Source organism: Otolemur garnettii, unplaced genomic scaffold (assembly GCF_000181295.1).
Source record: "Otolemur garnettii isolate 467f Iridium unplaced genomic scaffold, OtoGar3 scaffold00018, whole genome shotgun sequence".
NCBI lineage: Eukaryota > Metazoa > Chordata > Mammalia > Primates > Galagidae > Otolemur > Otolemur garnettii.
The window spans coordinates 21,177,706-21,191,317 of NW_003852413.1; the positions used below are offsets into that span (position 1 = coordinate 21,177,706).

Below are 13,612 nucleotides of genomic sequence, written 5' to 3' on the forward strand. Positions count from 1 at the left end.
AACGCCCGGCTATTTTTTGGTTGCAGCCGTCATTGTTGTTTGGTGGGTCCGGGCTGGGGATTCGAACCCGCCACCTTAGGTGTACGTGGCTGGCGCCTTAGCCGGTTGAGCCACAGGCGCCGAGCCGGCTTATCATTTCTTAACATCTTTTTCCTTCCTTCCCCAGTATCTTTCTTGATTTTTCCCAATACTTTAATAATGCTTAGCACACAGTAGGCAGTCAGTAAATTTATTAAATGTTTTGTCTGACCCATATTTCCTACCCATGAAGAATGTGAGAGATAAGACACCCAAAAGAGGGAATGATTTGAGAGGGCCTCTGGTATTATTTTGGAACTTGGACTCTGGATCCCTGCATTTAAACTTTACTAAACCAGCCAACAAGTAGATCATCATATCACAGGCCTAGGTCCAGCTTGCTATTCAGAGAATGAATTAAGGATTCGGGAGGAAAAAGAGCAGAAATTCTTTGTTTTTTATGTTCTGTTAAGCTACTTACTGACTGCTAACTCAGTTTATTTTCTTCTTGGCTTGAGGACATTTGTAGTGAAAAGAGGAATTTATGTGCTAACTGTTCTGGTGATGGAATGACTTTTTAATAGCTATGTTTGTGTCTGAGCCTTACCCATGCCTTTGACCTTTTCTTTAATCCCTTTCAGTGATTAATTCTGTTCGGTATCATTCCTTAGAAACTTCATATTACCCTTTATCACTTATGACCCTGTACTTGGGGGTTAAAGGAGTGATTCCTATATTCATGGTTAAACCCTGCTTACTCTCAACAACTGGAAGCTTCCGGCAGAGTTCTTGCGCTCCTAGAAATTCACAGGTCCAAAAAAGAAAAACATAATGGAAATGATAAATAATTCATTTGAAGTGCTTGGCACCTGTGGCTCAAGCAGCTAAGGCGCCAGCCACATACACCTGAGCTGGCAGGTTCAAATCCAACCCGGGCCTGCCAAACAACAATAACAGCAACAACCAAAAAATAGCTGGGTGTTGTGGCCAGCGCCTGTAGTCCCAGCTACTTGGGAGGCTGAGGCAGGAGAATTGCTTGAGCCCAGGAGTTGGAGGTTGCTGTGAGCTGTGATGCCATGGCATTCTACCCAGGGCAACAGCTTAAGGCTCTGTCTCAAAATAATAATAATAATAATTCATTTGAAGATTAACTAAGGGCTCAGCACCTGTAGCTTAAGTGGCTAGGGTGTTAGCCACATACACCTAAGCTGCCGGGCCTGCCAAACAACTGCAACCAAAAAATAGCTGGGCGTCGTGTTGGGCGCCTGTAATCCCAGCTATTTGGGAAGCTGAGGCAAGAGAATTGCTTAAGCCTAAGAGTTTGAGGTTGCTGTGAGCCATGATGCCACAGCACTCTACCCAAGGCAACGACAACTGGAGACTCTGTCTCCCAAAAAAAGGTTAACTCAGGAAATCAATGATTGTTTCCACTCTAGGCTACCTAGTATCTTAAAAAAACGTTTAATTAATACAATCCTTTATTTAAATTCTCCACATTTTATGGATTTTAATTTCTTTCTTTTTGTGTGTGTATGTGAGACAGAGTTCGCTTTTTCTCACCCTCGTCAGGGTGCCTTGGTATCATAGCTCATAGCAACTTCATACTCCTGGGCTCAAGCAATTCTCTTGTCTCAGCCTTCCAAGTAGCTGGGACTACTGGCATCCACCATGATACCCGGCTATTTTTTTGTTGCAGTTTTTGGCCAGGGCTGGGTTTGAACCCACCACCTCTGGCATATGGGGCTGGTGCCCTACTCCTTGAGCCATAGGCACTGCCCCTAAAACCTGGCTACTTGTAAAGATGGGGTCTCGCTTGCTCAGGCTGGTCTCCAACCTGTGAGCTAAGGTAATCCACCACCTCAGCCTACCACAGTGCCAGGATTACAGGCTTGAGCTACGGTACCCAAGTTCAAAATGAATTATAGTCATCAGTAACATTTTAATTACATTTGTATTTTTTTTTCTATTTTAGAGACAGAGTCTCACTTTATCTCCCTCAGTAGAATGCTGTGGTGTCATAGCTCACAGAAGCCTCCAACTCCTGGGCTTGGGTGATTCTCTTGCCTCAGGCTCCTGTGTAGCTGGGACTACAGGTACCTGCCACAAAGCCCAGCTATTTTTTGTGCCAGGCTTGAGCTCACCACCCTTGGTATATGGGGCCAGTGCCCTACCCACTGAGCCACAGATGCCACCCTTTTTTTTTTTTTTTTTTTTGAGACAGAGTCTCACTATGTTGCCCTTGATAGAGTGCTATGACATCTCCGCTCACAGCAACCTCAAACTCTTGGGCTCAAGCGATTCTCTTGCGTTATCCTTCCAAGTAGCTGGGACCATATGCACCTACCACAACACCAGAGTACTTTTTGTTGCAGTTGTTATTGTTGGTTAGCTGGCCTGGGCCGAGATCGAACCTGCCACCTTCGGTGTATGTAGTTGGCACCATAAACACTGCTACAGGTGCTGAGCCTACATTTGTAATTTTTAACTGTTTATGCTTTTTAAATATTGGTGTCTTTAATCCACTTCCTAAAAAACAGTGGCCCAGTAATACACTGGGAAAAATTGCCTGAGCTCACAGGTTCGAGACCAGCCTGAGCAAGAGCAAGACCCTGTCTCTAAAAAGAGCCAGGCATCATGTCAGGTACCTGTCCTAGCTACTCAGGAGGCTGAGACAAGGAATCGGCTATGCCCAGGACTTGGAGTTTGCTGTAAACTATGATGCCACAGCACTCTACTGAGGGCAACAAGGTGAGACTCTGTCTCTACCAAAAAAAAAAGAAAGAAAGAAAGAAAAGAAAAATTTGTAAAAAGGAGGCATTAACATGCTAGACTTTTTCTTTGGTTTCATTTTGTGTTTCATCACGCTTTTTGCCATTTCTTCATTCTTTCCAGGTATTACTTCAAGATTTCTTTTTTTTTTTCTTCTTTTATTTGAAGACAGAGTCTCATTTTGTTGCCCACGGTAGAGTACTATGGAGTCACAACTCACAGCAACCTCCAGCTCTTAGGATTAGGTGACTCTCTTGCCTCAGCCTCCTGAGTAGGTGGAACTACAGGCACTTGCCACAACACTTGGCTATTTTTGTTGCAGTTTGGCTGGGGCCAGGTTCCAAGGCTGCCACCCTACTCATTGTGCCACAGGGGCGACCCAACTTTAAAATTTCTTACCAGCCAACACTTGGAGATGTTTTATATATGTGTTGGTTTTGGGGGGTTTATGTGGGGTTTTTTGTTTTACATTTTTTCTTTAGTAATTGATAATATGAAATAATATGTCACCTATTTTTCTTTCTGATCTGACCCACAACTCCTGTTTCCCCAGGAATATAAAAACTCAAGCCCCCAACTCAATCTTTGATATGGGGTACTGGGGGTGGAAAAAGGAATGTGCTTTGTGCTTTCCAGACTTTTTCTTTCTTATTTTCTGATGAGATTTGTGTATAATTTAGATTGCTGCAGAGATAAAAATTTGTTATGTATTCTTGTTTTCTTATTCAGAGCCAAAAAGTATAAATATATGTTGTTCAACCTTGTCTCAGCTAGGGGTATCTACCCAGACTTAAAGTGTTTTTTAAATTATCTTTTTGTTGTTGTTGTTACACTTTGGCTGGGGCCGGGTTTGAACCCACCACCCTCAGTATATGGAACGGGTGCCCTACTCACTGAGCCACAAGCGCTGCCCTTAATTATCTTTTTTTTTTCTTTTTTTTTTTTTGAGACAGAGCCTCAAGTTGTCACCCTGGGTAGAAGAGAGTGCGGTGGCATCACAGCTCACAGCAACCTCCAACTCCTGGGCTCAAGTGAGTCTCCTGCCTCAGCCTCCCAAGTAGCTGGGACCACAGGTGCCCGCCACAAGGCCCAGCTATTTTTTGGTTGCAGCCATCATTGTTGTTTGACAGGTCTAGGCTGGATTTGAACCCGCCACCTTAGGTGTATGTGGCTGGCACCGTAGCCACTTGAGCCACAGGCGCCGAGCCAATTATCATTATTTTTTAATCATTTAGTTCCATTTGGTGCTAACATCTGTCTTTTGGAATACTTACATTTACAAAATTTTGACTGATAGACTTACTTAAAAACCATTTTGAGCCAGGCATGGTTGGTGGCTTATACCTGTAATCCTCGCAATTAGGGAGGATGAGGCAGGAGGATCTGGCTTGAAGCCGGGAGTTTGTGACTAGACTGACATATCCAGACCCTATCTCTATAAAAAAGTAGAAAATTTAGCCGGACGGAGTGACTCAAGTTGGTAGTCCCAGCTACTAGGGAGTCTAAGCCAAGGAGGATCATTTGAACTCAAGAGTTTAAGGTTGCTGTAATATGGTGACACCACTGCACTCTCTAGCCCAGAGAACAGAGTGACACAAGTTCTCACTCTGTCTCTCTCAGTAGAGTGCCATCTCTCACAGCAACCTCAAACTCTTGGGCTCAAGTGATGCCCTTGCTTTAGCTTCCTAAGTATCTGGGACTATAGGCACCCCCCACAACACCCAACTATTATTAGAGATGGGTGTCTTGCTCTGACTTAGGCTGGTCTCGAACTCCTGAGCTCAGGTATCCACCGCACCAGGCTAAAATTTTTTTTTTTGATTGTCACAGATTACTACTTTTGTTTGGTTTTTTTGGTTTCTTTTATGAGGCTACAAAGAAATAGATTACTATGTTTGCATTTGTTAGGTAAAATTCCTATCTCCCTCACTTTTTCCCTCTCCCTTCTGTGTTATTCCTCCCCTAACCTTGAATTGATTTGAGATTTTCTCTTATGTGGGCATGTATTGGATTTTTCTATTGGCTTCATATTAGTATTCAATGCATTGTTCTCCATTCCTGTGATACTTTACTAAGAAGAATATGTTTCAACTTCATCCAGGTTAATAAAAAAGATGTAAAGGCTCCATCTTTTTTAATGGCTGAATAGTACTCCATGTATATATACCACAATTTGTTAATCCATTCTTTGGTTGGTGGGCATTTAGATTGTTTCCACGTTTCAGCCTTGTAATTTGAGCTGCAACAAACAATCTAGTCCAAATGTCTTTATGATAAAATGCTTTTTTTTCTTCTGGATAGATGTCTAATAATGAGATTGCAGGATCACATGAGAGGTCTAATTTGAATTCTCTGAGTATTCTCTTTAATTCTTTCCAAAGAGTTTGTATTAGTTTGCAATCCCAAGACTACTTCTTTTGAAAAAATTGATATTCTCGGCTCGGCACCGAGATTGATATTATGGCTCAAGTGGCTAAGGTGCCAGCCACATACACCTAAGGTGGCGGGTTCGAATCCAGCCTGGGCCCCAGCAAAACAACAATGATGGCTGCAACTAAAAAATAGCTGGGCGTTGTGGCAGGCACCTGTGGTCCCAGCTACTTGGGAGGCTGAGACAGGAGACTCACTTGAGCCCAGGAGTTGGAGATTGCTGTGAACTATGATGCCATGGCACTCTACCCAGGGGGATAGTTTGAGGCTCTGTCTGAAAAAAAAAAAAAATTGATATTCTCACCTGAATTATCACTATCATGACAAAAAAGTAAAGTATATTTCTTTTTTTCATTCCATTTAAAGCAGTATTAACTTCACAGAAAAGTAGTGAATATCTTATAAGCCAGAATCCAGAAGGCCTTTCTGCTGACAAGTTGCAAATATCTCCAGATTGTTATACCAGTAAAAGTAAAGAACCAAGAATGGAAAGGTAAGAAATACAAATTGTGTTATCTAATATTTTTACTTATATTGAACTCTAGTTAATTTTTTTCACCATACTTCCTGCACTTTTTTGGGTTTTTTGGTTTTTTTGTGTTTTTTTTTTTGTTTTTTTTGAGACGGAGCCTCAAGCTATCCCCCTGGGTAGAGTGCCATGGCATCACACTCACAGCAACCTCCAACTCCTGGGCTCAAGCGAGTCTCCTGCCTCAGCCTCCCAAGTAGCTGGGACTACAGGCGCCCGCCACAACGCCTGGCCATTTTTTTTTTTGGTTGCAGCCATCATTGTTGTTTGGCGGGCCCGTGCTAGGGATTCGAACCCGCCACCCTAGGTGTATGTGGCTGGCGCCTTAGCCGCTTGAGCCACAGGCGCCAAGCCTCCTGCACTTTTTTGTACATAAACATTTATCACCTCTCATTGCTGTTGGATGCTTCTTTTGTTTAATTGTATATAGGCTTTTTGGACCTATGCATTTGCTATATCATGTAAAGTGCGCAATTAGATAGATCTGTCCCTTCTGAAGTTCAGAACAAAATATAATAGAATAAGGCCAGGCGGCTCGGCACCTATAGCTCAACGGGCTAAGGCGCCAGCCACGTACACCTAATCGAATCCCCAGCCCGGACCCACCAAACAACAACGGCTGCAACCAAATAAAAATAGCCGGGCGTTGTGGCAGGCGCCTGTGGTTCCAGCTACTTGGGAGGCAGAGGCAGGAGACTCACTTGAGCCCAGGAGCTGGAGGTTGCTGTGAGCTGTAATGCCACAGCACTCTGCCCAGGGTGACAGCTTGAGGCTCTGTCTCAAAAAAAAAAAAAAAAAAAAGAATAAGGCCAGGCATAGTGGCTCACCCCTGTAATCCTAGCACTCTGAAGGCTGAGGTAGGAGGATCCCTTAAGCTTAGGAGTTCAAGACCACCCTGAGCAAAGCAAGATCCCATCTCTACTAAAACTAGAACACTTGGCCAAGCCTGGTAGCATGCACCTATAGTCCCAGCTACTCAGGAAGATAAAGCAGGATGATCACTTGAACCTAGGAATTTGAGGTTGCTATGAGATAGCCTGAGGCTACAGCACTAACCTGGGTGACATCTCAAAAAACAGAACAAAATATAAAAGATCAAATAAACTCTGGTATATGTACACCATGAAATATTATGCAGCCCTAAAGAAAGATGGAGACTTTACCTCCTTCATGTTTACATGGATGGAGCTGGAAAATGTTCTTCTTAGCAAAGTATCTCAAGAATGGAAGAAAAAGTATCCAATGTACTCAGCCCTATTGTGAAACTAGTTTATAACTTTCATATGAAAGCTATGACCTAATTATAGTTTAAGAATATGGGGATAGGGAGGGGAAGGGGTGAATGGGTGGAGGGAGAGTGATCGGTAGGATCATCTTTATGGTTTATCTTATAAGGGTACAAGTGAATCTTTCTAAAAGTAGAATATAAATGTCTTAACCCATTAACTAAGAAAATGACATGAAGGTTATGTTAATCAGTTTGATGAAAATAGTTCAAATTGGCTTGGCGCCTGTGGCTCAAGTGGCTAAGGCACTAGCCACATACACCTAAGGTGGCGGGTTTGAATCCAGCCCGGGCCCGCCAAATAACAATGACAGCTGCAACCAAAAAATAGCCTGACATTGTAGCAGGCGCCTGTGGTCCCAGCTACTTGGGAGGCTGAGGCAGGAGACTTGCTTGAGCCCAGGAGTTGGAGGTTGCTGTGAGCTGTGATACAACGGCATTCTACCCAGGGGGACAGCTCGAGGCTCTGTCTCAAAAAAAAAAAAAAATAGTTCAAATTGTGTATGAAAACACCACCTGTACTCCATGATTGCATTAATGTACACAGCTATGATTTAATAAAAATATATATATATAAAAGATTGAGGCAGGGTGAATGATGGGATCACACCTATAGTGCATAATGCAAGGGTACATGTTAGATCTATTACATATAGAATATAAATGTCTTAACACCATAATTAGGTAAACAAGATTGGGTATATATTAACCAGTATGATGTATACATGATCTATGTGTTTATAATTAAATAAAGAAAAAAAGAAAGAACTAAAACCTGAAGAACCCTAGAGACTGATGTAGACTTCTAGAAGGCAACCTTTGCCCTAATTAAAATTTTCGTCTTTCTAGAAAAAAATGAACTGTTTACCCCAAGAAATGTTCAGAATACTTTTTTTCTTTCTTTTTTTTTTTTTAAAGAGACAAAGTCTCACCTTGTCACCCTCAGTAGAGTGCTGTGGCATCACAGCTCATAGCATCCTCCAAATCCTGGGCTTAGGCAATTCTCTTGCCTCAGCCTCCCAAGTAAGTGGGACTACAGGCATCTGCCACAATGCCCAGCTATTTTTTTGTTGTAGTTCAGCCTGGGCCAGGTTTGAACTCTCAGCATATGGGGCTGGCGCCCTACTCACTGAGCCACAGACACCACCCCAGAATATTTTTTTAAGGATGTATATTCACTATTGATATAAGTTTATTTTATTTATTTATTTAGAGACATAGTCTCTCACTTTGTTGCCCTCAGTAGAGTATGGTGGCATCATAGCTCACAGCAACCTCAAACTCTTAGGCTAAAGCAATTCTTTTTCCTCAGCCTCCCTTGTAACTTGGACTTAAGGTGCCTGCCACAATGCACGGCTATTTTTTTTTTTTTTTTTCAGTTTTTGGATGGGGCCTGGTTTGAACTCACCACCTCCAGTATATGGGACCGGCACCTACTCCTTTGAGCCACAGGTACTGCCCAACACTTTATTTTTTTTGTTTGTTTTTTTGAGAGTCTCAAGTTGTCACCCTGGGTAGAGTGCCAAGCAGTCATAGCTCATAGCCACCTCCCACTCTGGCTCAAGAGGTCCTCTTGCCTCAGTTTTTGTTGTTGTTTTTTCTATTTTTAGTAGAAACAGGGTCTCTATTTTACTCAAGCTGATCTCAAACTTGTGAACTCAAGCAGTCCACCTGCCTTAGCCTCCCAGAGTGTGAGGATTGCAGGCATGAGCTACCATGCCAGGCCTAGCACTTTATTTTTTAGAAATATTTTATCTACTTCTTTTGGTCTTTTCTATAAGATTATGAAGATTATGAAAATAAAAGGATAAGTTTTAGACTTTATTCATTCCTATTTCATAATTCAGGACAGAGAGATTCAGAGCTGTTAGGATCTCACACCTTACTACTTTAGGAAGGAAAAGGAATTCAAGTTTGGTGTTTTGGGGGGGGTTTGGGAGAGAGAGTCTCACTTTGTCACCCCTGGTAGAGTGCTATGGCGTCATAGCTCATACACAGCAACCTCAGATTCTTGGGCTCAGGTGATTCTCTTGCCTCAGCCTCCCATGTGGCTATAACTACAGGCACTCATCACAACCCGCAGCTATTTTTAGACATCGGGTCTCGCTCTAGCTCAGACTGGTCTCAAACTCATGAGAAATTCAAGTTTCTTTTTTATTTTTATTTTTTTGAAACAGAGTCTTACCATGTCTCCCTTGGTAGAGTGCTGTGGTGTCACAGCTCACAGCAACCTCAAACTCTTAGGCCTAAGCAACTCTCCTGCCTCAGCCTCCCAAGTAGCTCAGACTACAGGTGCCCATTACAACACCCGGCTATTTTTTGTTGTTGTTGTCGTTGTTTAGCTGGCCTGGGCTGGGTTTGAACCCACCACCCTCCATGTATGTGGCTGGCACCATCACCACTGCTACAGGTGCCGAGCCAAATTCAGGTAAGCCCTGTTTCATGGATTTATTTTTCACATATCTTTTCTGGGAATGGTGACAGATTATCAGTAATATAATCATACTATCTTTTCCAAGCCCCTGAAGCTGATTGAGAATATATTTTTGAAGCTAGGTTTTTTGTTTTTTGGTTTTTTTGAGACGAAGTCTGAAGCTATTGCCCTAGGTAGAGTGCTGTGGCGTCATAGCTCACATCAACCTCCAACTCTTGGGCTCAAGTGATCGTCTTGCATCAGTTTTTCTATTTTTTGATAGAGACAGGGTCTCACTTTTGCTCAGGCTAGTCTCAAACTCGTGAGCTCAAGCAGTCCACCCACTTTGGCTTCCCAGGGTGCTAGGATTACAGGCGTGAGTCATCTCACCCAGCTCTTGAGGCTAGTATATTGTGACTATGACAGAAAATTAAAATTTCTGGCTTCCAGGCCTGTAATCCTAGTACTCTAGGAGGCCAAGATGGATGGATCACCTGAGCTCAGGAGTTTGAGACTACCCTGAGCAAAAGCAAGATTCTGTCTCTAAAAATTAAATATCTGAGCTCGGCACCCATAACACAGTGGTTACCGTGCCAGCCACATACACCCAACTTGGGCCAGCTAAAACAACAATGACAACTGCAACAACAAAAATAGCTGGGCGTGTGGCAGGTGTCTATAGTCCCAGCTTCTTGAGAGGCTCAGGCAGGAGAATCCCTTAAGCCCAAGAGTTTGAGATTGCTGTGAGCTATAACACCATGGCACTCTACCAAGGGTGACATAATAAGACTGTCTCAAAAGAATAAAATAAAAGGCTCGGCGCCTGTGGCTCAAGTGGCTAAGGCACCAGCCACATACACCTAAGGTGGCGGGTTCAAATCCCCAGCCCGGGCCTGCCAAACAACACTGTTGGCTGCAACCAAAAAATGGCTGGGCGTTGTGGCAGGCGCCTGTAGTTCCAGCTACTTGGGAGGCTGAGGCAGGAGACTCGCTTCAGCCCAGGAGTTGGAGGTTGCTGTGAGCTGTAACGCCATGGCACTCTACCCAGGGGGATAGCTTGAGGCTCCGTCTCAAAAAAAAAAAAAAAAGAATAAAATAAAATAAAATATCTGGCTTCCATAAGCACTAAAGCCATGTTTAAATACATGGCCTCATTGGCATTCTTTAACCAGTGAGCTAACTGTGTATTTAAGGTTCAGATTAAATATTCCTGCTCCTCCTCCTTCCACAGATATACCCAAGAGAGCTTTTTATTTGAAAACATACTCATTGATGGAACTTCCTTCTTCTACTAGATTACTTGAGAACAGCAATTCAAATCATGCTCATCTTCATCCCATAGGATCTACCTATAGTAATCTGACTAAGGTTTAGCTGGCTCATAGTAACCACCCAGTAACTGTTTGAATTACTCTCTGAGACCCTTTAAATCTGTTGATAAGGCCAGGTGCGGTAGCCCACGTCTGTAATTCCAGCACTGTGTAGGCAGAGGCAGATGGATAGGTGGTGCTCAGAGTTCAAAACCAGCCTGAGCAAGAGCAAGACCCTGTCTCTACTAAAAGTAGAAAAATTAGCTGAGCCTGGTATATATGCTTATAGTTCCAGCTACTCAGGAGGTGAAGATAGGGGTATCACTTGAACACAGGAGTTCAAGTGAGTGCCGTGGCCCTCTAGCCTGGGGAAATAGAGTGAGACTTGTCTCAAAAAATACATATAAATAAAAATGAAAAAGTCTATTGATAAGTATCTGTGTAAGGTCCTAAATATCTGAAATAGTAGAAGAACTACTTAGTTGGTGCATGTGCTTTTCTATATTTTATAGTTAACTTGTTTTTAGAATGACTTTGTTTGGACATTGATAAGGTAGAGAATAAGGTTTATTCTAGAAACGCTTGAGCACAAGAGTTTGAGGTTGCTGTGAGCTATGATGCCACAGCACTCTACCAAGTCTGACAGAGACTCAGAAAATTTTTTAAAAGATTGATTCTAGAAATTCTGCCAAAATTGAGTAGAAAAAATGAGCAAAGAGATGTCAACATCTATCAACTTTCTGTCTTGGTAAGAGAACTAATTCTAGCACATCCATTTGGACTAGCGTGGAACATAGTGTATAGAATTTTGAGTGGCAGTGGATAATTCGGTAAAATTTGCTGACATGCTTTTAAACAGTTAGGAGATATACTGCTTCAGACCAACCCCTGACTGAAGATGTTATATGTCAGCCCTAACATATTGGCAGGCACAATGAATCTGCACCTCTGGGCTATCAAATGGGCCAGTCATTCCTGATCTCTCTGACAATGAGCTCTTTCAGTTATGTTTTGGCTGCCCAGGAAGCATGATTGCTCCTTTCACAATTGGTGGTGATGGTTTTCTGCTTTCATCCATCTTTCTAGGTCTTCCTCTTCTAAATCCCAGTTGTCGGATAATAAGTGGTATATGCACAGCCTTCAGAACAGAAAGTGCCCATCTCAGGAGGAGCTCACTAAGATTGTTGATGTGAAGAAGCAAAAACTGGAAAAGTCTGAGCCACATGATTTAATGGTGCAGTCTTCTTGGGCAAGACAAGATCTAGGTAATATTTCACCTGCTCTAATGGAAAAAACATTTTTATTTTACTCTGAATCCTACATAAAGATATGCTGGTTAATCAACTTTTAGATGTGCTAATCTATCACAGATGCACATTCTAGAAAAAATAATGCATGTGTTAATCCAAGTTTACTTAGAAATTATTAGAACTGTTAATCTATCGATATTTTAACAAATGATTTAACTAACAATTTTGAGGATATGAGAGTCTTGATGTGCTCTAAATATTTTAATTCAGCTATCAGACAGGAGTCCTAAGGGCACAAAATGAAGTTTAAGCCTGTCCTCTTTTTTTTTTGTAGAGACAGAGTCTTACTTTTTCGCCCTTGGTAGAGTGCTTTGGTGTCACACAGCTTACAGCAACCTCCAACTCCTGGGCTTAAGCAATTCTCTTGCCTCAGCGCCGCCACCGTTCTCCCCCACCCCTCCCAGTAGCTGGGACTACAGGCTCCCACCACAATGCCCGGCTATTTTTTTGTTGTAGTTTGGCCAGCCCCGAGTTCAAACCTGCCACCCTTGGTACATGGGGCTGGCACCCCACCCACTGAGGCACAGGTGCCACCCAAGCCTGTCCTTTATTGAAAAATCCTGATACATGGCTTGGCTCCTGTAGCTCAGTGGCTAAGAGTGCCAGCCACATACACTGGAGCTAGCAGGTTCGAATCCACCCAGAGCTACCAAACAATGACAACTGCAACCAAAAAATAGCTGGGCATTGTGGCAGGTGCCTATAGTCCCATCTAACTTGGAAGGCTGAGGCAAGAGACTTGCTTAAGCCTAAGAGTTGGAGGTTGCTGTGAGCTGTGATGCCACAGCACTCTACCAAGGGTGACAAAATAACACTTTGTCTCAAAAAAAATAATCCTGAAGCAAGCTCTTTTCTTATGAATTAATGAAAATAAATTATTGTTTGTATGCTTTAAAAATTACTTTTCATGAAATGAACAGTACATTTTATGACTTACAAATCAAAGTTTTAATCTGTAAAGAAAGTTCTTTTTCGTTTTTTTGAGACAGAGTCTCACTGTGTTGCCCTTGGTAGAGTGCCTTTGCATCACAGCTCACAGCAACCTCAAACTCTTGGGCTTAAGTGAGTCTCTTGTCTCAGCCTCCCGAGTAGCTGGGACTACAGGTGCCTGCCAAACAACATCTGGCTAATTTTTGGTTGCAGTTGTCATTATTGTTTAGCAGGCCCAGTCCAGGCTCTAACCCACCAGCCTTGGTATAGGTGGCTGGCGCCCTACAATGCATTACATATGACAGTCATGAGCTATGGGCAGCTGAGCCAATGTAAAGACAGTTTTTTGTTTGTCTGTTTGTTTTAATTGATACAGAGTCTCACTTTGTTGCCCTGGGTAGAGTGTTGTAGTATAGTGGGTCACAGCAACCTCAAGCTCCTGGGCTTAAGCAATTCTCTTGCCTCAGCCTCCCAAGTACGTGGGGCTACAGGCGCCCGCCACAACACTGGCTAGTTTGTTTTTTTTTGGATACAGAGCCTCAAGCTGTCCCCCTGGGTAGAGTGCCATGGCTTCACTGCTCACAGCAACCTCTAACTCCTGGGCTCAGCGAGTCTCCT

The 13,612-nt window shown here is 42.9% G+C and overlaps 1 protein-coding gene across 1 annotated transcript in view; it reads left to right on the forward strand.

Annotated features, from left to right (window-relative positions):
* BRCA1 (BRCA1, DNA repair associated) overlaps positions 1–13,612 on the forward strand; it is a 91,214-nt gene that overhangs the window by 46,407 nt on the left and 31,195 nt on the right. Inside the window, exons 12-13 of the mRNA XM_023511242.1 lie at positions 5,584–5,710; positions 11,841–12,019. Coding sequence (XP_023367010.1) covers positions 5,584–5,710; positions 11,841–12,019 — 306 coding nt within the window. The remainder of the gene's footprint in view (positions 1–5,583; positions 5,711–11,840; positions 12,020–13,612) is intronic.